Raw genomic sequence first — 23,239 nt, 5'->3', positions numbered from 1 at the left:
CACACTTTATCTGTAATACAGCTATTATCCTTTCCTAAGTGATCTGTAATACTAATACTACTTACTATTGCTACCAATATTTATAGTAATATTACTATTAATATTTATACATTGATCTTCAAAAGGTTTGCATTAATGCACAATGCAAGTTAAGAAATTTAAAACACGCATATGACTCATTTATTTTTAATTTTGTGAATAATAGAGCAATTTCACGTAGACAAACCAGAAAAGCAAACAAAAAAATAAACATATGAAATAACTTTTGTTGTTTGCGGTTTTACTTGGAATTTTCCAGGGTTATTCATGAAACGACAATTAACCAAATTAAGAACTGAATTGTAAAATTTAGGTAAACTAGCTAAATTAGAGCTTAGCTGGATGCTTTTTTTCAGTGCAGCAATTGTTATTTAAATTCTGTAATTTAATAGGATTTAATTTGCTACCATTTGAAGTTTAGTGAATGACCCTGTGAGTAACTTTACCTAAATGTACCGAGTCCGTTTATACAGGAGATTGCAATTTATTTTAGAATTTATCATTCTACCTTGTTAATTAAAACTGTACAACACTGTAGTAATTAAATTATCATGCACCCATTTGATAGTGAGTTATTGCAATGAAAAGTGTATCATGCATATTTTCTCTTAACTGTTATTATAGTTTTGGCATTGCTGAGTTCTCAATGTTTTTCTTCTATACTATAGGGCTATATCGACTTGCTTTGTTCTAATATGTGTTTGTTTGAGAATGGGGGATTTCTAAAACGCATCCTATCTGTAAGATACATTTCAATATATCTGGTAATTACTGAAATGGCCTTTGCCAATCACTCTCATGCAAATATTTGAAATGAATAAATATGACAATAAAAGTGAAAATGTAGTCTGTCTGCACATGTTGTTTGGTTGTAACTAGTTACTCATACATATCAAATTTAAGTGCAGAAGTCTGACTAATGCCGGAAAACCATTAAATCAGTAAAGAGATACCATTATGTCTAGCTGTATTCTAAAGTGCTTCGTGCAATTATTTCTAGATTTAAAATTCCATGAAGCGTTCAGCAGAATGCCACTTTGTTTAGATTGCTATCCCCTGGGAGTCAGAACACTGTTCTATGAACTCTGCCATGCCCTGAAGCAAAAGTGGCACTAACTTGGCACATGTGTAAGCAGTACAAGTAGAACATAAAGAAAAATACCGTACCTCCAGGAAGCTCTGCGGGGCCACAGGTTGCACGGTAGTCATCCACATCTATAAGCAATAGTTTCTTGTAGCAGAACTTCCAAAGACCAAAATGAGCTGCCTCACAGCTTACGGTGTTATTTTGCTTATATGTATTCACCTCAACCCAAAATTCTGTCCCAACTGCTAACACAGTGAGAGTAACCCCAACGAGGGCCACGAAGAAGGCCAGCTTAATCTTGCCCTCTTGAGCATCGGTAAGGCCCTTTCCACGTTGCCCTCTACCTCTTCCCGAGAAGCGCTGCTCCTCTTCCTGCATGAAAAAATTAGGCCACATCATTTGTGAAATCGTTTTTTTTTCCCCTTTCTTCCTTGAAATGAAGAGAATTGGATTCAGTAACCCTTTAGGTTTACACCCTTTTCCTCCGTTCTCCGATCTTCCTTCTATTTTTTTCTCTCCAGTGTTTAGGTTGCTGAAGGCAATCTGATGCAAGTTTCACAGGCTACAGAGACGCAGCAGGGACATCAATGTGCTCTTCCCCTTTCTGCTTTTCCTCTCCCCCTCTTGCTGTTACACATAGACGCACACACATGGCCTGGAAATAATCTCTGCACCTGTTACATTCATCAGATCTCCAAGGCAGTGCTGTTATTTTAAGGTTCCCTTAAAGGCACTAGCCTTATGATGCACAAACGCCAGAGATCAGAATCATTCTAAGACAGAAATGAAGTAAACTTATCCCAGTTCAGCCCTCGATAATGTGTGCACCTGCCCTGGCTTCTGCTACATCCTATCCGTGTCTGTGCTGCATATTCACATGCCAAGCTGTTGTATTTTTTTTTTTTTTCTGGCTTTTAATACGCTTTGCTTTCAGCTTCCTTCGATGTAGCTCCTACTTTCCTCAAATCCCAGAGCCACTTATGCATTGCTGCTAGTCTACTGACTAGCTTTTTTTTTTTTTATTATTATTCTTAGTGTTTAATCATGGCCTAATTCTCTGCTGTCTATCGCATATTATTGATCCAGGATTTCTTCTAAAATACCTAAATAATAGCTACAATAAAATAATTTGTGAGAACCGAAGCAGACTGTTTTATAAACACAAGAAAATATATTGGCCCCCTGCTTCCAAGATGTCCCTCGGCAAATTATTTATTGATCAGAGGCAAACATGCAGAATGATGCTTTTTAAAGAAATGGAACAAAGAGTGTGAAAAGCATCCATTTTCTTTTTTTCCAGAAAGAATACTGCTGGGAAATCCTGCGACTGCACATAGGGAAAAAAAAAAATAGCTTTTTTTTGTTCACTGCATCTGTGTGGCTAGAATTATGTGAGCTCTTACAAACAGGGTAGGCAGCTCTGTAATGCACTGTCAGGACCAAAACTGCCTCCAGTTAAAACCAGTCTGGTGAAACAGAAATGCAAACCAGAATAACCGAGAAGACATTCAGTTGCAAATTTATCTAGAGCTGCTCTGATTTTTTTCTTTATTTAATTTTATTTATGTATTGATTTATTTTTAATGGTATTCTATTATTCTCCTATGTAGATTGATTTATCAATTCCAATGAGCTGAATGTTATCTCCTTCCGTTGTATATTGATGCTGCATATCAATATTATGTAATGTCAATATATTAGGAAAACTGCTTTTATGTACCTTGCTAAAACATACTGATAGCACCACCAATCAATGATATATATATACAAGATGTATTGTTCTTTTTAGGATAATGAGTATATCTATTGCAGTCTTGTTCATCTTATTTAGAAAAAATACATTTACGGCATTTATTCTGCATTTTTTTCTGTTGGTTGTATATTGCAGTGAAAGTTGTCTCTTGATGTCTTTTAAACAAAGCCTCGTCCGCTTCACAAACTTATCTCTATGCAATCACGAACATTCAGGGTATTTTTTTTTTTAGTTAATTTTATAATTGTTTTTAATTCATAAAACAATCATTCAATTAAAGTGAACCTGACACAATAATGTTGTATCCTTAAGAAAAATATATTTAATCTACCATAAAGATAAAATATAAATTCTATGTTTTAAGGTTTTTAATGAAATGCCTTCTTTCCAGCACTGTCACCATAATCCCAGGTTTATAGTGTTAAACACCAACCCCCATTCCTTCATCCATCTATGCTGTGCTTGCTCAGTGACATATTTATCCATAGGCCAGTTAGGCCAGTGAATAGGGTGGCAAGGATACAAAGAATATTTTTTGTTGTTTTTTTAACAAAAATTTTTTTTTTAAATGGACAATGCTCTCTTTCTATAAATATGTCAATATATTCCTTTCAATTCTACCGCCTTCAATTTGTGCCATGCTCACCCAATGTGTCTCCTCGATTATGTATGTGTCTCACTATTTAGGTATCTGCATTTATCATATGCATACAAATCATGTTCATTACACACATCATTAATTTTGCACACTTATTCACACATAGATACATGAATAATTATCATCTGCCCCTTTTCAGGGAGAGCACATTTAGAGCAAATTCATGCTAAATCATGTTGTCTGTCCCCTCTTATTAGAGATCATTGGGTAGGGCTTATTGCAACACACTATGATGTCATTGGCTGATTGCTGTAATTGGCACTTATGCTGAAGGCTCTACCTACATGCATGGGTGTCTGCAGGGTTTTTTTCCATGGGGGGGAGGGAGGAAGGGGAGGCATAATTGTAATGACATCCATGCTTGGCAGTGTCATGAAGGGGAGGGGCATAGTCATTATCACATAAAGCCAGGGTAAATAGTGTTTTCACAACTATGGTGTCAGGAATATATTTGTTTTCCTGACACTATAGTGTTCATTTAATCAAATTAAAGGAACATTCTTGTAACAACTTTATCTAAATGAAAATGCTATGATGCAAGGAGGCCCCTGGGTTCTCTCTTTCCTTTAAGGGGTTTAACCGCTCTCAAATGGTATAACCCCAAAGGCTTCCTCCAGCTCCAGATCTCCAGGTCGCTCAGTGGTATGAAATGGAGTGTCAGGAAGTGCAGTCTGACGTCAGGCATGGGTGCCACTAATTGGCTAGAGTGGTCAGTAGACGCTCCAAGACAAACGCTATGTCCCAGTTTATAAAAATGTTTCACTTTTTTTATGAATGGGGAGCTACTGATTGGCTTAGAGTTCCAGCTGACCGCTCTAGCCATTTAGCGGGACCCCTACCCTGTGGCACTCTATGCTTCCTAATGAGAGGATGATGAGAAGGTGCAAAGTTTCCCAGCCAGGCCCAGGTACAAAAGCCTTATGATGTGGTGTCCAGAATTAAGTGGAGGGATCACTTCAGTTGTCCTTCTTGCTCCAATCTCATTTTCTTCTCCTTCATTTGACACAGTCTTCTTTTTCTTCTGACACTGTCTTCTCTCCTCCTTGGCTCCTTCTGCTCCTTTACCTTTCTGCTTTTTTTGCGCCCTTCTTCTCACTTCTCTTTCTGATCCCTTTCTTCTCCTTGCAAACCCTTTCTGCTCCTTATCCTACGTTACATTTGTGCTCCCTCTGCCCCTTCTAGCTCCTTGCTGCCCCTTCCAGCTTCTTGCTGCTCCGTCCAGCTCCTTGCTGCCATGTTCAGCTAATTTCTGCTCCTTCTTTACCTTCCTGCTCCTTGCTGCCTCTTCCTGCTCATTTCTATTCCTTTCTGCTCTTTCTCCTACTTTACCTTTGCACTCCTGATTCTTTCTGCTCCTTTACTAGTGATGTCCAGAACGGTTGCGGGCGAATAGTTCCTGGCGAACATAGCGTGTTCGCGTTCGCCACGGACGGCGAACATATGCGATGTTCGGTCTGCCCCCTATTTTTTTTTGTGGCCAAATTTACTAATACTAAGTAAAAATTACTTAGTATTAGTAAATTGTGCCCCTACTCGCAATACCGCGAGTAGGGGCATGTCTATTAAACAGTGAGCAGCCTGAGCTTGAGCGGGTGGGGGCCCTAAATACCAATAGGGGGGGCGACCTATTGTCCTCCCCCCAGCCCCCACCCCTGAGCGGCGGGTGGGGGCCCTAAATACCAATAGGGGGGGACCTATCGTCCTCCCCCCCGGCCCCCACCCCTGAGTGGCGGGTGGGGGCCCTAAAAAACACAATAAGGGGGACCTACTGTCCCCCCCGGCCCCCACCCCTGAGCGGTGGGTGGGGGCCATAAAAGAAACAATAAGGGAGGGACCTACTGTCCCCCCCGGCCCCCACCCTGCCGCTCAGGGGTGGGGGCCGGAGGGGGGACAGTAGGTCCCCCCTTATTGTTAATTTTAGGGCCCCCACCTGCCACTCACGGGTGGGGGCCGGGGGGGGACAGTAGGTCCCCCTTATTTTTAATTTTAGGGTCCCCACCCGCCGCTCAGGGGTGGGGGCCGGGGGGGGGACAGTAGGTCCCCCTTATTGTTATTTTTTAGGGCCCCCACCCGCTGCACAGGGGTGGGGGCCGGGGGGGACAGTAGGTCCCCCCTTATTTTTAATTTTAGGTCCCCCACCCACCGCTTAGGGGTGGGGGCCGGGGGGGACAGTAAGTCCTCCCTTATTGTTAATTTTAGGGCCCCCACCCGCCGCACAGGGGTGGGGGCCTTAGAGGGGGAGGACAGTAGGTCCCCCCCCTCATTATCTTTATGGCCCCCACCCGCCGCCCAGGGGTGGGGGCCGGGGGGGAGGACAGTAGGTCCCCCCTCATTATCATTATGGCCAGTAGGTCTCCTCCCCCCCTTTCAACCACTATTGTGGCCAGAAAGAGTCCCTGTGGGTTTTAAAATTCACCTGCCTATTGAGGTCTATGGCGGTTCGCCCGGTTCGCGAACATTTGCGGAAGTTCACGTTTGCGGTTCGCGAACCGAAAATTTTATGTCCGCGACATCAATATCCTTTACCTTTGTGCTCTTTCTGTCCCTTACTGCCCCTTTCTCATCCTTGTTGACTCTTTCTGCTCCTTGCACACACTCTTCCTGCTCCTTGCTCCTTGCTGACCCTTCCTGCTCCTTGCTACCCCTTCCTGCCCCTTTCTGCTCCTTTCTGCCCCTTCCTGCTCATTTTTGATCCTTCTCCTACTTTACCTTCCTGTTCCTTGCTGACCCTTCCTGTAGGCTGCTCCCCATCCCTCACTTGCCTGATCTGTAGGCTTTCTCTGCAGTCTGGGAGTTGATGGCTCACGTTGTGCTGCTCCCCCGCAGACTCAGTCAGGAAAGAGAAGCAGGGGTAAGAAGTAGCTTCCTATCCCTGCCTCTCTCCACACACACTGGCCGGCGTCGGCATTGCAGTGTATTCTAAATCTAAAAAGAAAAATACTGGCACAACCTAAAAGATCCTCCCCTGCAGCATGTGAGCATGAAGGTCGAAAAACCCTAAATCTCATTCATGATCCAATACAAGTATGGGTATATTATGATGTGTCCAGCTGGCTAAGTGACATGAAGATATAGGGATAGGAAGTTATATTGGGGATTATTTTAGACAATTAGCATTTAAAGGCAGAGCACAAATAAAAAGAATGATAGTGTTGTGAGGAAGCTCACATTAAATTAAACTAAAAGAGTATGAGTAAACAGGACAGTGTGGCAAAGTTGAAATTAAAGATAGACTTGGTAGAGAGAGGTCATGAAAAGGTGGGATTAAAAAAAGAGGCAATGACGACACTAATATTTGGGGGGAAAAGCTCAAATGAACGCATGTAGTACCCCAGAGTTGGAGGCAAATCATTGTCAGTTGAGCAGGCCAGTTAGTTGAATATAAGGAGAGTACATGGGGATGGCTTAATACAGATATTGGGCTTCAAACCTCAAGCAACGTGTTATTTCCTGTTGTGGTGGGCTAGGGACTGGAAGGCAACTGAGTAGGAGGAGCCTTGAAACAAAAGCAGGATGGTTGATATTTTGTTAGTCATGTCTCCTAAAGAATGAAGTAGCGCTTGAATAGCCAATCCCAGCATAAAGGAGAATACGTGTGTTTATAGTGTAGTGAGATCAGTAGTGAATCTAGCCTTTGGGAGGCTTTAAAAGAAACTCAAACATGAAGCCCCCACTATCACCAATAGTGAAAAATTGGGGTGTCGTTGTGTGTGTGTGTAAGGAGTCGTAGTCATATTGAAGGGCAGACTTGCAGCACTGGATAGAGAGGTAGTCTCTATATTCATCGTTAGTGGCTGGCAGTGTTGCGGCTCCCTGTGCCACTGCGTTGTGAGCTCTCTGATTGCATAATTTGCAAACTAAAGTAATTTACAATAAACATATCTAGCTTGCAATTATGCTAATCATGTATATATGTATTGTGGGGTGTATGCATAACTGCAGATGTGAAGGAGTTATTGTAAACTACAATGAAAATTTTGGTTGAGCAAAAAATTATTTTCCAAATAATAAAGTTACAGATAAGAAACAATTTCCCCACATTTTCGATAATCCTTTCACATATATATTCTCCTATGTTATTTATATGTGTTGCCCCATGTATTGTATATGTATGTATATTATATACAGTGAGGGATTTGATCCTCTGCTGATTTTGAAAAAATCCAAAAAACGCTTGTCAAAAAAGTTATAAATTGATTTGCATGTCAATGAGTGAAATAAGTATTTGATCCCCTATCAATCAGCAAGATGTCTGGCTCCCAGGTGTCTTAAAGGAGTGCTCCTAATCTCAGCTCGTTACCTGTATAAAATACACCTTTCCACACAAACAATCAATCAGATTCCAAACTTTCCACCAAGACCAAGACCAAAGAACTGTCCAAGGATGTCAAGGACAAGATTGTAGACCTACACAAGGCTTTAATGGGCTACAAGACCATCGCCAAGCAACTTGGTGAGAAGGTGACAACAGTTGGTGCGATTATTCTCAAATGGAAGAAACACAAAATAACTGTCAGTTTCCCTTGGTCTGGTGCTCCAGGCAAGATCTCACCTTGTGGAGTTTCAATGATCATGAGAACAGTGAGGAATCATCCCAGAACTACACGGGAGGATCTTGTTAAAGATCTCAAGGCAGCTGGGACCATAGTCACCAAGAAAACAATTGGTAACACACTACTGAAATCCTGCAACGCCTGTAAGGTCCCGCTGCTCAAGAAAGCACATGTACAGGCCTGTCTGAACTTTGGCATCAACTCAACTTGCCGTGTTTGGAGAATGAGGAATGCTGCCTATAACCCCAAGAACATCATCCCCACCGTCAAACATGGAGGTGGAAACATTATGCTTTGGGGGTCTTTTTCTGCTTATGGGACAGGACAACTGCACTGCATTAAAGGGACGATGGACGGGGCCATGTACCGTCAAATCTTGGGTGAGAACCTCCTTCCCTCAGCCGGGGCATTGAAAATGGGTCGTGGATGGGGGTTCCAGCATGACAATGACTCAAAACACACGGCCAAGGCAACAAAGGAGTTGCTCAAGAACTAACCCTACATCTCGTTAATCTCCCACATGGCACTTATAACTTTGAGATCAGTTATTCTTTTCTCCCCAACCCTTATTTCTTAATAAGGCTAGGCCACATTAAGTGGCCTAGCCAGTCTCCAGATCTTATTTCCATTAAAAATCTGAGGAGGGAGCTGAAGGTTCGATTTGCCAAACATCAGTCTCGAAACTTGACTTGGAGGGGATCTGCAAAATCCCTCCTGAGATGTGTGCAAACCTGGTGCTCAGAATGATCACATGGCCACAATAGGAGTCTATGGAGCTGCCAACAGGGGGATTCTCTGAGCTGCCAGGCAGTCCCACAGGCTGCTAAAAAGTAAAAAAAAATGTATATTATACATATATTTTATATGTATAATATATTATAAAATAATTAAAGAATTTTATAATGTATAATGCATATATATGATTTCATTATAAGTGTACTTTGAGATATATACACATATATGCATTTTAGATGTATAATATATTATAAAATGCTTTAATTATAATATATTATACATATATAGTAAATAAGTGTGCGTGTGTATATGTATATATATATACACACGCACACACGTATTATATGTATATGTGTGTGTATATATATATATATATACATATATATATATATACACACAGACACACGTATTATATATATATATATATATATATATATATATATGTATATGTGTGTATAAATAAATTTGAAAAAAACATTTTATTTATATATATATATATATATATATATATATATATATATATACATGCACACACACATTCTACATATATAACTATTAAATACATAATTATTTGATTTTATAAATTATAACTTGAGGGACCTGCCTGGCAACCCAGACAGACAGTCCGGAGAATTTAATAGGCAAGCCCTATATTTAATCCAGTAACTTGAAATGAAGACTGGACATATGGTATGTCATGATGGGGTTAATTCACATTCCTGGGAAACCATATGGTCTCAAAAGGCAACATAGACCCTGCTAACCAATCTGGCAAACCGAATTGGGCAAATTGACCCTTTAACTTTCCAAAACACCATAAAACCTGTACATGGGGGTTATTGTTATACTCGGGAGACTTTGCTGAACACAAATATTAGTGTTTAAAACAGTAAAACTTATCACGACAATGAAGTCACCAGTAAAAGTACAGTTTTTGTGTAAAGAAATGCAAAAAACAAATATAAACGCAAATTTTGGCCAGGGTTTGTGACTAAGTGGCTACTACAAAAGACTAGACATACCTCATTTTGAATACTGTGGGTTGTCTACTTTTACAGATGGTATGCCATGATGGGGTTAATTTTCATTCCTGTGCTGCCATACGGTCTCAAAGGCAACATAGGCCCAGCAAACCAATCTGTCAAATTTCAATGTGCAAACATGGAAAAGGGGAAAGCCCTACATTTGACCCCTGTAAGTTTGCAAAAACCCATAAAACCTGTACAAAATAACACAAAAAAATGACTACCCAAAAGTTTGACAAAGACTGGTGGTAAATTTGTGCATGGGAAGTGTTAAAATACCACCATTTTGGGGGCGTGGCCAACCGCCGAGCAACCTGGCAGCTTAGGAATTTGCTCCGGCACCCGGGCTCTCAAAATCCACTAACATCGCCTCCCAGAGCTACTGAAAATACCAACAAACTCAAAATGGCAAGCACTAAAGGGAAGAAGAACATGCAGAAACATGAAAAACTTAACTTTTTCCACCAGAAAAGTGCAAATAATCAAGAAGACGACCGCGAGGTGATCCAAGATGGCGCCACTACTCAAACGGCGGGAAGCATCTCACCCGCGGACCCGCTACACAATACCCAGGAATGTCTGACCAAAACACACCTCGATGAGGCAATGAACGCCATGGCAGACAGACTCATCAAAACGTGGCAATCTTCCATAGCTCAACTCCAGAAGGAAATACAGGACGTCGGCAACAGAACCGCGCACCTGGAAAACAAGCTAAGCGAATATGCCACAGCACACAATGATATGGCTGACCATGTCGCGACGCTGGAGCAAAAAATTGAACAAATGGAAGCGCGGATGGCTGATGCCGAAGACCGCTCGAGATGGAACAATATCAGACTCAGAGGAGTCCCAGAGAATATTCTACCACAAGACCTGCAAGTATACGTACAAAGCCTGCTGCGGGCCTACGCTCCAGATATACCCACTGATATGTTCCTAATAGATAGGGTACACAGAGTACCAAAACCACGCAATCTGCCTGATTCCATCCCGCGAGATGTCTTGCTGAGAGCACACTACTACCACATAAAAGAAGCAGTAATGAAGGCAAGCAGAAACCGCACGACACCGCCTGAGGCCTACGCGAAAATCAAGATACTGGCGGACCTATCTGCTGCAACCCTCAAACGCAGAAGAGACTTCCACCCTGTAACAGAAGAACTACGCCGCGCAGGGATCAGATACCGCTGGGGATACCCTACGAAATTGCTGATCACAAAAAACAACGAGCTCAAAATCATCCATACGCCAGATGACGGCACCCGCCTGCTGCGAGAATGGGGACTCCTCCAAGGTCTCCCCGCGACTCAAGCAAGCCCACCCAGGCGACTGACTCCGGAATGGCGCCAGATCTCAACACAAGCTAAATCCCCTTGAGCCTAACGCTGGACTAGGCCGCCACGGCCATAACCAGGGACACGTGAGATTTCTCTATGTTATAATTTCGGTAGTTGATCGTTACCATAGTTATGATTATTCTTTTCCAATGAGGTTAATTGCTTTGATTAGCACTACGTTCACAAACCTAATCAAATTATCTCCCATCACGCGCTAAACGCGGGAGAAGGGGATACCCCCACCTAGCATATCAATAGATATACGGCGATCTGGGCCGCCATGTTTGTAATAAGGTTATATAAGACCACATAGCAGATTGCGAAGTATGGTGTCTTTATTCAGATAAAACTGTAAATGTCTGTTCCACACACAATTGTATTACTTAACCCATTGAATGTTATCGCACATGATGTGTATACTATTAGAGGGGCGAGAGGGACACACATACAACTATATCACGTGTCCGCAAGAACAGATAATCATGACCTGCACGTGGGCCACAAGTGACACATAAAGATGGCACCAGTAAGCGCCATACCTCACTCTTTAGCGTCATAGGAGCCACTTACCACAAAGTACCCCAACTACCCAATAAACAAACGTTTCCACACATATTATGTCTATAATACACATCGCTACACATGCCATGCCAGTAACGTGCAGTGGGACAACATAGACGGTTCAAGTACACTGAGGGTACTTCACAAATTTCATGCTGAATGTAATGCAGGTTGCAAAATGCACGCACCATCACTGACTAACGGAAATAATGTGATAAAAGATGTTACTGAATGCAAACAGATTATTGTATATAAGAGAATGTGGTGACGACACTATATGCCCAATTACTGTTTTACTCATAAGATAACTGCACAATGAGCTAGGCTCACCGGTCGGCACCACGACCGCACACACAATCCCCGTATAACAACTGACCTATGGTTCTGGGAAGAAACGTGAAAAGTAAAATTAAGAGAGCCCACTGGCCACATCACTACAGACGCTACTTGGGCGTCCATCCCCCATGGCACAACGCCATAGTGCCAGGACCCACGTTTGGGTCCACCTGTATATACTTTGTTTTCACTCCCACTGTTCATCCTGTTTCCCTACCCCCCTTGATCCTATGATTCCCAGGCACAAAACCACCTCAGGAATGTCGATGCATAACTTGCTCAGCAACCACACTGGCTTCACACTACATCACCATATTGAATGTGACGAACTGATCCTAAACACACTTTACCATTCTCCCATAACATGAGAATATACTCGCACAACTGTAGGGGACTAAACACCCCCCACAAGAGGCGTATGGTACTAGAGGAAGCCAAACGGAGTCGGGCAGACGTTGTATGTCTACAAGAGACTCATTTCGTTAATTCCAAAGTGCCCACACTAGGCGTACACCACTACCCGCACCAATTTCATGCAACGCACTCTTCCAAATCTAGGGGAGCCTCTATCCTATTGCACTCCTCACTAACGGTTGAAACGTTACATGTCATTAGGGACAAACAGGGCAGATTTGTACTACTGCAATGTATCATAAATAACTTGCCATATACCATTATAAGTTTTTATGCCCCTAACGTACATCAAAGGAATTTTTTACATAAGGTACTCTCCAAACTCCCACCCGGTCAAACAGCCTCAATCTTATTATGTGGAGACTTGAACCACCCCCTCGATCCACACATGGACACTACGCTACAATCCACATCCCCTAGACACAAAACGCTCAAGACACAGAGCAAAGCACTTAACAAACTACTAGGGGAACACGGCCTATACGACTCCTGGAGAACACTCCATTCAAACGAGAAATCATTCTCTTTCTACTCAGCAGTACATAAATCCTACTCAAGGATCGATTTTATTTTCATGACCGGACCACTACTTACTAGGGTGACCCATAGTGAGATTGGGGATATCACATGGTCAGACCATGCCCCGACCACAGTAGAACTGACTGCGGACTATCAACATAGAGGCAGACCACCATGGCGACTGGATGATTCCCTTTTACAGGACAAAACATTCTCAGACGAAACATCAGAAGCCTTAACGTCATACTTCCAAATTAACGACACGCAAGAAGTGCTTCCAACCACTGTATGGCAAGCCCATAAAGCAGTTATTAGAGGACTTATGATTAGCAGGGCGTCCTATTTAAAAAAGAAAGCACAACAGGAACACCTAACCCTATTACGCACCTTAAGGGACACAACGGCAGCGAACATAGCGAGCCCCTCAGCACATTTAACAAAACTAATACAGGACACCACAACAAGTATTAACAACCTAGCAATCTCTAAAACAGCACGCATATCACACAGGCTAAAACAAAACTTCTACTCACAAGGTAATAAAGCAGGCAAATACCTAGCAACCTCACTACGTCAGAAACTAGCCAATGCAAAAATCCCATACCTGTTAACACCCAAAGGCTCTAAAATACACAACCCACAAGATATCAATGACTCCATGGCAGACTACTACCACACACTATATAACCTCAAAGACGACCCTAATCTACACCAACCCACACCCCAGGAAATACAAAGCTTCCTACAAATGACTGAATTACCAACACTGACGGAACAACAGAAAACTATACTGCAAAACCCCATCACACACGAAGAAATTCAAACAGCCATACACTCACTCCCCCACGGCAAATCACCAGGACCCGACGGGCTTACAAATTCTTACTATAAACGGCTAGCTGCAATCCTCACTCCACACTTAGGAAAAACCTTCAACCATATCCTCACAACAGGACAAATGCCCCAGGACATGCTCATGGCGCATGTCGCTACGCTGCCAAAACCAGGTAAACCCCCCATGAAATGCCAAAACTTAAGACCCATTTCACTTCTCAACACAGACATTAAACTGCTGGCGAAAATCTTCTCCAACAGATTAACGAACATAATCCCGACCCTGATACACGAAGATCAGGTGGGATTTGTCAGTGGCAGGCAAGGGGCAGACGGGACCCGAAAGGTACTAGATCTACTACAAGGGGGACGCGGGGGGCGAACCCAGTGCATTATGTTATCACTGGATGCTGAAAAAGCATTTGACAGACTGCACTGGCCTTTCCTCCGCGCTGTCCTACTTAAATACGGCTTCCCAGACACCTTCCTGAAATTAGTGGGAGCACTATACTCTAAACCGACAGCAAAAGTCACAAACGGCGGATTTAGCTCGAAACAATTCCACATAACCAATGGATCAAGACAAGGTTGCCCACTGTCACCCCTCCTCTATATCCTGTCCCTGGAGCCACTCACTCAACTCATTAGAGATAACCCCAATATACATGGCATCACAAGACAAGGGAAAGAATATAAACTCACACTCTTCGCTGACGACATACTCCTGACGCTAGAACAACCACATATATCCTTACCTAACTTTCACGACACCCTCTCCCAATACAGCAAATGCTCCTTCTATAAACTAAACATGACTAAAACCCAAGCAATGGGCATCAATATCCCGTCTGACAACCTAAATAGACTACGCTCCTCCTTCAACTACGACTGGCGCAATGACCACCTAAAATTCCTAGGAATCCATATCACGCCAACCTTAACAAACTTATACAAAACTAACTATCAGAAAACACTGAATGAAATAAAAAATGTCCTACTGGGTTGGAAGGGGAAATTCATCTCCTGGTCTGGGAAAATAGCCGCACTCAAAATGATTATTGTACCAAAACTGCAGTACCTGTTTAGAACACTACCTATAAAAGTTCCACCAAAATTCTTACAAGATGCACAACAAACGCTATTAAACTTTATTTGGAACAAACGCAAAGCAAGAGTGGCTAAAAGCACGTTATACTTATCACGCAATAAAGGGGGCATGGGAGTACCAAATTTATCTAACTATTACAGAGCAGCCAACCTAGGCCCCCTACTAACAGCCTGCAACCGACAGAGCCCAACCCAATGGATGGATCTGGAGGCACAACATGCTAACAATATTCCCTTGTCGATACTAGCATGGCTACCCCGACGCAACAGGCCCGCAAGGACCGACCTACTACCTACCACAGCTCTCACCCTGTCCATCTGGGACCAATACTGCCGCACAGTGGGCTGGCTAGACAAAATCTCACCAGCAATACCCATGAAGGCATTACACTACCTAATACCAAATTTCAACTATATGGTATGGCACAGACATGGAGTGACACATTTGCACCAATTACTTCAGGAATACACACTTCGAAGCTTCAAAGACTTAGCAACCTCGTACCACCTGTCCCAAATAGCCTCATTCTCATATATGCAGTTAAGATCATGGTTACTCAAACAAACCTTGACAGGGTCTAAGAATGTAAAAGGGCTACAGCTGACGGTAGTAGAGAAAATATGCGCACGTCTCGCAACCCCTAAAAAACTCTTTTCGGAACTATACAAAAATTTGCAAACCCCTAAAACACATGCCCAACTCTCATTTATTGCAGCATGGGAAAAAGAGTTTAAATACTCTCTTGATGAACAACAATGGAGCGAGATACTCCACGCACATCATTCCCTCTCTAAATGCACCTCACACTTAGAACTATCTAGGAAAATACTATACCGGTGGTATTTAGTACCCACACGCATCAAAGCCACCTACCCACACGCCTCCGACATCTGTTGGAGATGCCAACAACATAAAGGCACAATGCTCCATATTTGGTGGGATTGCCCCTCCTTAACACAATACTGGGACGACATCACAGCCATCATATATGATAGCACCAACACTTCTGTACCCCGCAAGCCAGAGACATATCTGCTCCTACTCCTGTCCACACACGTACAGGGTAAGCAAAAATATCTAATATACCATATACTTATAGCTGCGCTAACAACTATAAGCAGACACTGGAAATCCACCACCCTGCCCACAGCAACAGAATGTATCAAAACTATAGAAACGACCAAGATATACGAGCTTGCAGCCAGGCGCTCCAGCAGCCCCAAAAAAGATTGGTCGCAAGCTTGGAATATATGGCAATCATATATGGAGCGTGATACCATACCCCCCACATGAGACGATCGAAGCAGAAACCTACGGACCGACAGCTGTGCCCTTCCTTGAACCAAATGTACATGCAATATAAAGTCGACTGACATATGTAACTATAAAGTAACGTAACTACCACACAATGAAAATGGACACTCCATCTTTGCAAAATCGCCAACTTAGGAAAACGACAACCTGACAGATGCACTCATCACTGAACAGGAACCTGGGAAAATCCTAAAACCCCACCACCCCCACCCCCTTTTACTTCCCTTCTATCTATCACTTCACCCCCCCAATTCCCCCACACATGGGGTGCTCATGGCATAGAGAAACGAAACAATTCAGGACAAAGAGGGGAACCTCGCAAGGTTCGACCTAACACCCCCCCACAACGCTGGGAAAACCTGACATGTCAAACACACCCAACACGACACGCCGATTACGTATCAATATGTTGACCATAATATGTATGTATAAAGCTTACCGCCTTTTAAGCAAATGTATGTATGATACGGTACTAACAATATTCCCCCCACCCCCCTTTCTCTTCTGTACCCCTATAAAAACTTCAATAAAAATTGTTGATACATAAAAAAATACCACCATTTTAAATACCCTAGGGTGTCTACTTTTCACAAATATATGGTTTGATGGGGGTAAATTACATTGGCTGGCTTAAAAAAATGTCCCAAATAGGACATGGGTGCATGATGACCAGCTGTGAAAATTCCAAGTTGGCAAACTGGAATGTGCACCCTCCAAATAAGGTATTTTAGCCCCCAGAGAACCTGACACACCTATACATGGGTGGCATCACTGTACTTGGGAGATGTTGCTGAACACATATTGGGGTGTTCTTTGGCAGTAATCCTTAAAGTTCTCAGTACATGTATTCTTAAATTGCTATGTGTGACAAAATAAAATTACCAAATATATATATTTTTTTTAATTTTGCATAGATTGGTGGTAAAATAGTTACATGAAAAGAGTCAAAATAACCCAAGTTTAACCCCTTAAGGACACATGACATGTGTGACATGTCATGATTCCCTTTTATTCCAGAAGTTTGGTCCTTAAGGGGTTAATACCTTAGGTTGTCTTCTTTTAAAAAATATATACACACGAAGCGTTATTCAGGGATTCCTGACAGATATCAGTGTTACAATGCAACTTTCGTTAATTTTCAAGAAAAAAAAAATGGTTTGGAAATAGCAAAGTGCTACTTATACTTATTGCCTTATGACTTTCCAAAAAAAGCTAAGAACATGTTAACATTGGGTATTTCTAAACTTTAAACAAAATTCTTAAACTATTTATCACAGGAGTTTTTTGGCGGTTCTAGATGCGAAAAAGATTTTAGAAACATAGAAACATAGAATGAGACGGCAGATAAGAACCATTTGGCCCATCTAGTCTGTCCAATTATTTTTTTTTCAAAATACTTTTAGTCGGGGGGCGGGGCCTGACAGCCAAGATGGCCGGTCGCACACTTCAAGAGCTCCTGCAGTAAAGGGCACAAACATGCTACCACAGATCGACCCCTTAACGCTAGCAACTCATGGTGGCCGGAGATCTATTCACGACGACATGCGTAACAGAATGATACCGATCCGGCACCAAAGCGAGGCGGGACGACTCACTCCGACCGTGCGGCCTATAATGGAGCGGAGCCTGAGGCCTGGGGGAGACGGCCGATCCCCCGGCACGGGAGCTGCTCACAAGCGTGAACCCGACACGACCCTGCTGCCCCCCCCCTCTGGACCGGTGGGGGATATCCCGGTCCTCGCTGGGGATGATCACCCCCAAGTCACCGTCTGACCCAACGACAACACCCAAAGCAACATGAGCATGCATAGGCCCACACCGGAGGGTGGCACTGACTCAGCCTGACAAAAAACGTCCTCTAATCAAGCCTCCTATGCACACAAGAGACTTCTACGAGCAGATCTGCGCAAGCCTGTGGATGAGGCTTCAGGCCCAGAGACGGTCCTACAAGATGGCGATCACAGAGGTGGCGGCGTGGATCCGCCCGGCACTACGGCGCCAATTAGGCGGGAACCCCCCTCAGATCTCCAGAGAGGCCCCCCGGCGGAGCAGGAGACCAACACAGAGAGAAATTAAACCAGGTGCCCTGGGCACCAACACTAAAGCCCGCACACACCGGAGGGGACCTCACCAACATGTGAGACCCGCCAGTACATCAGCGGCCCTAACGGCCATTGCCCAGCAGGGCGCAACCCCACGCTTGAACATTCACAGTTCCGGCCGCGCTGCAGATCGAGAGACAGGGAAGTTGAATGCCAGAAAGAGAAACGGGCGGAACGCCCCACAGCAACCCACATGGAGGAGAACCTCGTCCCAAAAGCATACAGACCTTACTACAGAAGGATTTAGATAGACTGGAGGACTGGGCACTCAAATGGCAGATGAAATTTAATGTTGAAAAATGCAAAGTTATGCACTTGGCGTAAAGAATACACAAGCAACGTATACCCTTAATGGAAGTGAATTAGGGATAACAACACACGAAAATGACTTGGGAATTGTTATAGACAACAAACTATGCAACAATGTGCAATGTCAATCAGCAGTGGCCAAGGCCAGTAAGGTATTGTCATGCATGAAAAAGGGCATTCATTCTCGGGACGAGAATATAATTTTGCCTCTCTATAAATCACTGGTAAGACCACATATTGAATATGCTGTGCAATTTTGGGCACCTGTTCTAAAGAAGGATATCATGGCACTAGAAAAAGTGCAGAGGCGGGCTACAAAATTAATAAAAGGAATGGAACATATCAGCTATGAAGAAAGGTTAACAAATTTAAACCTATTTAGTTTAGAAAAACGTCGCCTGAGAGGGGATATGATAACATTATACAAATATATTCGGGGCCAATACAAACCATTGTGTGGAAATCTATTCACAAACCGGACTTTACATAGGACAAGAGGCCATGCGTTTAGACTGGAAGAAAGAAGATTTCGTCTAAGGCAAAGGAAAGGTTTTTTTACTGTAAGAACAATCAGGATGTGGAATTCTCTGCCTGAAGAAGTGGTTTTATCAGAGTCCATACAGATGTTCAAACAGCTACTAGATGCATACTTGCAAAGACAGAATATTCAAGGATATAATCTTTCAATGTAGGGTAATAACTGCTTGATTCAAGGATAAATCTGACTGCCATTCTGGGGTCAAGAAGGAATTTTTTGTCCTAGCTTGTTGCAAAATTGTGCTTCAAAATGTTTTTTTTTTTTTTTTTTGCCTTTTGGATCAACAGCAAAAAACAGGTGTGAGGAAGGCTGAACTTGATGGACGCAAGTCTCTTTTCAGCTATCTAACTATGTAACTATGTAACTATGTAACTCACCAGGACCCTTTGAACAGCTGCAACGACCATCCCGAGGGGCACACACTCAGTCACGAAGAGGCATCGGCTGATGCGACGGGGACTTGAACTTAATGTGAGGCATAGTAGCCACTGGCACTCAGCCCTTTATGCCCCCAAACGAACTTCCATGATACATAATCACTACTCAAGTGCCTAAACTGCTCTATAATGGTGTACTAGCTAAGACTGCACATAGTTAAGAATGTTGTACCCACACTCTGTCTAGCACGCACTATAGCATAGGCATACTTCAGAGGGCATACCTGCCTATTTAACAGACACCCTCTATACTGCAGTAGATGTACCCCAGTAGATGTACCCCAGCATGATATAGGCATATTTTTGAGGATATACCTGCCTATTTGAAAGACAAGGTTTAACGCTACTATCCACGAAGCAAGGTTTCTTAGCCTAAACGCTTACAGCATAGCGTCTATAGGCATTGTATTGTACCAAGACACTGCTTTAAAGTGTGTTTACCTTATACCTGCTCTAAAATAAGCAATCTAGCAATGTTCAACGTTTAGCTTTTTTTGTTGTATTTAACTTTACCTTATTTCATTCAAGCCTACTCTGCAAATTAACTGTTTAGTTTACAAAAAGCTAGACTAAGCCTGTGCGACATAGCCTGAATGTTACACTATGATCCTCAAAATTAGCAGTCTAGATACACCAGCGAAGTTACCTTTTAGTCATGTGACAGAATTAGCTGTCAAACCCTCCACTGTTCACTAAAACAAGCGAGTTACTTAACAAATTGTTTATTATAGTTCAGACATAACTGCCTAACTTTTCATTATGCTATTCAAAACAAAATATGTGCAAACTCTCTATGCCACTGTTTCACCTGTTCATGTTCAAGTATAAATACACGCTGTTGTGGCGTATGACTAACCTATGTACTCACCTGCACAACAAAAATAAAGAATTAAAAAAAAAATACTTTTTAGTCTCTGGCCTTGACTTAAGTCTAGTATAGCCTTATGCCTATCCCACGCATGCTTAAACTCCCTCACTGTGTTAACCTCTACCACTTCAGCTGGAAGGCTATTCCATGCGTCCACTACTCTCTCTGTAGTAATACTTCCTGTAATTATTTTTAAACCTTTGCCCCTCTAATTTAAGACTATGTCCTCTTATTTTAGACAATGCTAAAACTAAAAACCTTAGTGTATATGTTAACCACATACTATGGAACGTGGTAGCAGCACTTCTGTCACATCTCAGGGACACTAAACAGACTATGCCCCCCAACCTTCATACCATCACATGGTGCAATACTGTAGGTTAGACTTCAAATGATTCTGTAAGTCAATACCTCATGACTTGGGGTTATACAGACATTATGTTTTTTGGAGAAACAAAACCAGGCCTCTCTGCACATACCGCCTTTGTGGTCCAATTACTACACTTCATTCTGATATAATATAACTTAATTTTCAATGGCTCCTACTACCATCAGGTGAGGGGGACAACTATGGAGATGGTTTGTGCCCCTACATATGCTAATGTCTTCCTAGGTTGGTGGGAGATGCACAAGGGTTCAGTACCATATGCAGAAATTCACTCAGTATGTCACCTTGTGAGAGAGGTATATCGATGACATACTTATAGTGTAAACAGGGACCAAAGAACTGCCTTTGTAGTTTGTTGATAACCTTAATTTAAATGGCATCAATCTGAGATTGACGACAGAATAGGTTTTATGACCCTAAATTTTCTCGACATCACAATTGAGGAAAAAATAAAGACTATGCTATTCTGTAAACCTACATCTATAAACAACTTGTGAATTGACATAGTCACCATCCCAACAACAGCAATTGGATAAATACTTGCAAAAACATAATATACAGTGATATAAATTTTAATTAGTGGGGTAATAGCTTATTGATCCAAGGAGAAATCTGACTGCAATTCTAGGGTCAACAGTGATTTTTTCCCCCCTAGTTTGTTGCACAATTAGAAGTGCTTCAGGCTGGGGTGTTTGCCTTTTTTTGGATCAACAGCAAAAATCAAATGTGAGAGAGGCTGAACTTGATAGACTCATGTCTCTCAAAAGAGGCATACCAATCAGACAAAATCTCAGATAAAGATGAAATTGTTCTTTTGGTGATGACTTTAAAGTCAAATCCAACTCTTTACATAACTGGTTTAAGGACAATTGGTATCCTAGAAGGTGCCTCAATCATATATACAAGCAAGCAAAACACAACACTAGGGAAGATCTCCTAATAAAACCATATTAACAATCTGGTCACAAAGATCTCACCGGGTGCATTGACACCTTCGACGCTCGCTGGAAAGAAGTCAAGACTATTCTAGAGAGATACTGGCCCCTCCTATGTCAAGATCACCATCTACGTAAAATTTTCGCTAATAAATGTATAATTAAAGAATAGTTTCAGAAAACAATGTAATAAGACAAATAACAATTGTATTATATACTATAGATGAAAAATGAAAATATTAGTACAATTGTCAAAAACCCATGTCAAGTATTTATGTTTTAAGGAGATCGGCTTTAAACCCCCTAAAAGTGTAATTTTTAATTAGTGATGTCCCGAACGGTTTGCTGGCGAATAGTTCCTGGCGAACATCGCATGTTCGCGGTCGCCACGGACGGCGAACATATGCGATGTTCGGTCCGCCCCCTATTCGTCATCATTGAGTAAACTTTGACCCTGTACCTCACAGTCAGCAGACACATTCCAGCCAATCAGCAGCAGACCCTCCCTCCCAGACCCTCCCACCTCCTAGACAGCATACAATTTAGATTAATTCTGAAGCTGCATGCTTTATTTTTTATTTTTGTATTATTATTTTTTGTGTGTGTTTGTGTTTATTATACATTATCCTCCAAAGCCAGTAACCTGTGTTTATTATACATTATCCCCCATAGCCAGTAACCTGTGTTTATTATACATTATCCCCCCATAGCCAGTAACCTGTGTTTATTATACATTATCCTCCCATAGCCAGCAACCTGTGTTTATTATACATTATCCCTCCATAGCCAGTAACCTGTGTTTATTATACATTATCCCCCCATAGCCAGTAACCTGTGTTTATTATACATTATCCCTCCATAACCAGTAACCTGTGTTTATTATACATTATCCTCCCATAGCCAGTAACCTGTGTTTATTATACATTATCCCCCCATAGCCAGTAACCTGTGTTTATTATACATTATCCCCATAGTCATTTATCGTTGGACCTAGGCAGCATGAAGTCTTAGGCCAGCCCAGAGAGTGAGTGAGTGAGTGAATAATATAATATATATGTTCAGAAACATATTAGTAATATATGTAAATCGGGTTCATGCAAAGAGGGTGAAAAGGTATTAAAGAAAAACACACTTATTGCATCAAATTTACAAAGCCAAACTTTTAAAAGCTTTCCTCATTTCTTTCTCGGGATGAGGAATATATCGGTTGTAGACTGAGGATTTCCATCTGCCCAATCTTTTAATAATATGCACTGGAGTGTCAGTGTTGAAGGAGACCGAAGCTGCCCCTTTTCTAAATGAAAGACCCGAGACATGGATACAACCCAATCTTAGGAGTAGTGTTCTGGTGTAACAGTAGTGTGCATTTAAAAAAAAAATACAGGG

At 42.2% G+C, this 23,239-nt stretch overlaps 1 protein-coding gene across 1 annotated transcript in view; it reads right to left on the bottom strand.

Annotated features, from left to right (window-relative positions):
- The window catches only part of CACNG6 (calcium voltage-gated channel auxiliary subunit gamma 6), a 164,365-nt gene extending 162,390 nt beyond the window's left edge, over positions 1-1,975 (bottom strand). Inside the window, exon 1 of the mRNA XM_063435874.1 lies at positions 1,207-1,975. Coding sequence (XP_063291944.1) covers positions 1,207-1,525 — 319 coding nt within the window. The 5' untranslated portion in view covers positions 1,526-1,975. The remainder of the gene's footprint in view (positions 1-1,206) is intronic.
- Positions 1,976-23,239: the final 21,264 nt, after the last annotated feature.

The sequence above is a fragment of the Pelobates fuscus genome, chromosome 11 (genome assembly GCF_036172605.1).
Source record: "Pelobates fuscus isolate aPelFus1 chromosome 11, aPelFus1.pri, whole genome shotgun sequence".
Classification (NCBI taxonomy): domain Eukaryota; kingdom Metazoa; phylum Chordata; class Amphibia; order Anura; family Pelobatidae; genus Pelobates; species Pelobates fuscus.
This window is presented reverse-complemented; position numbering and strand designations above follow the sequence as displayed.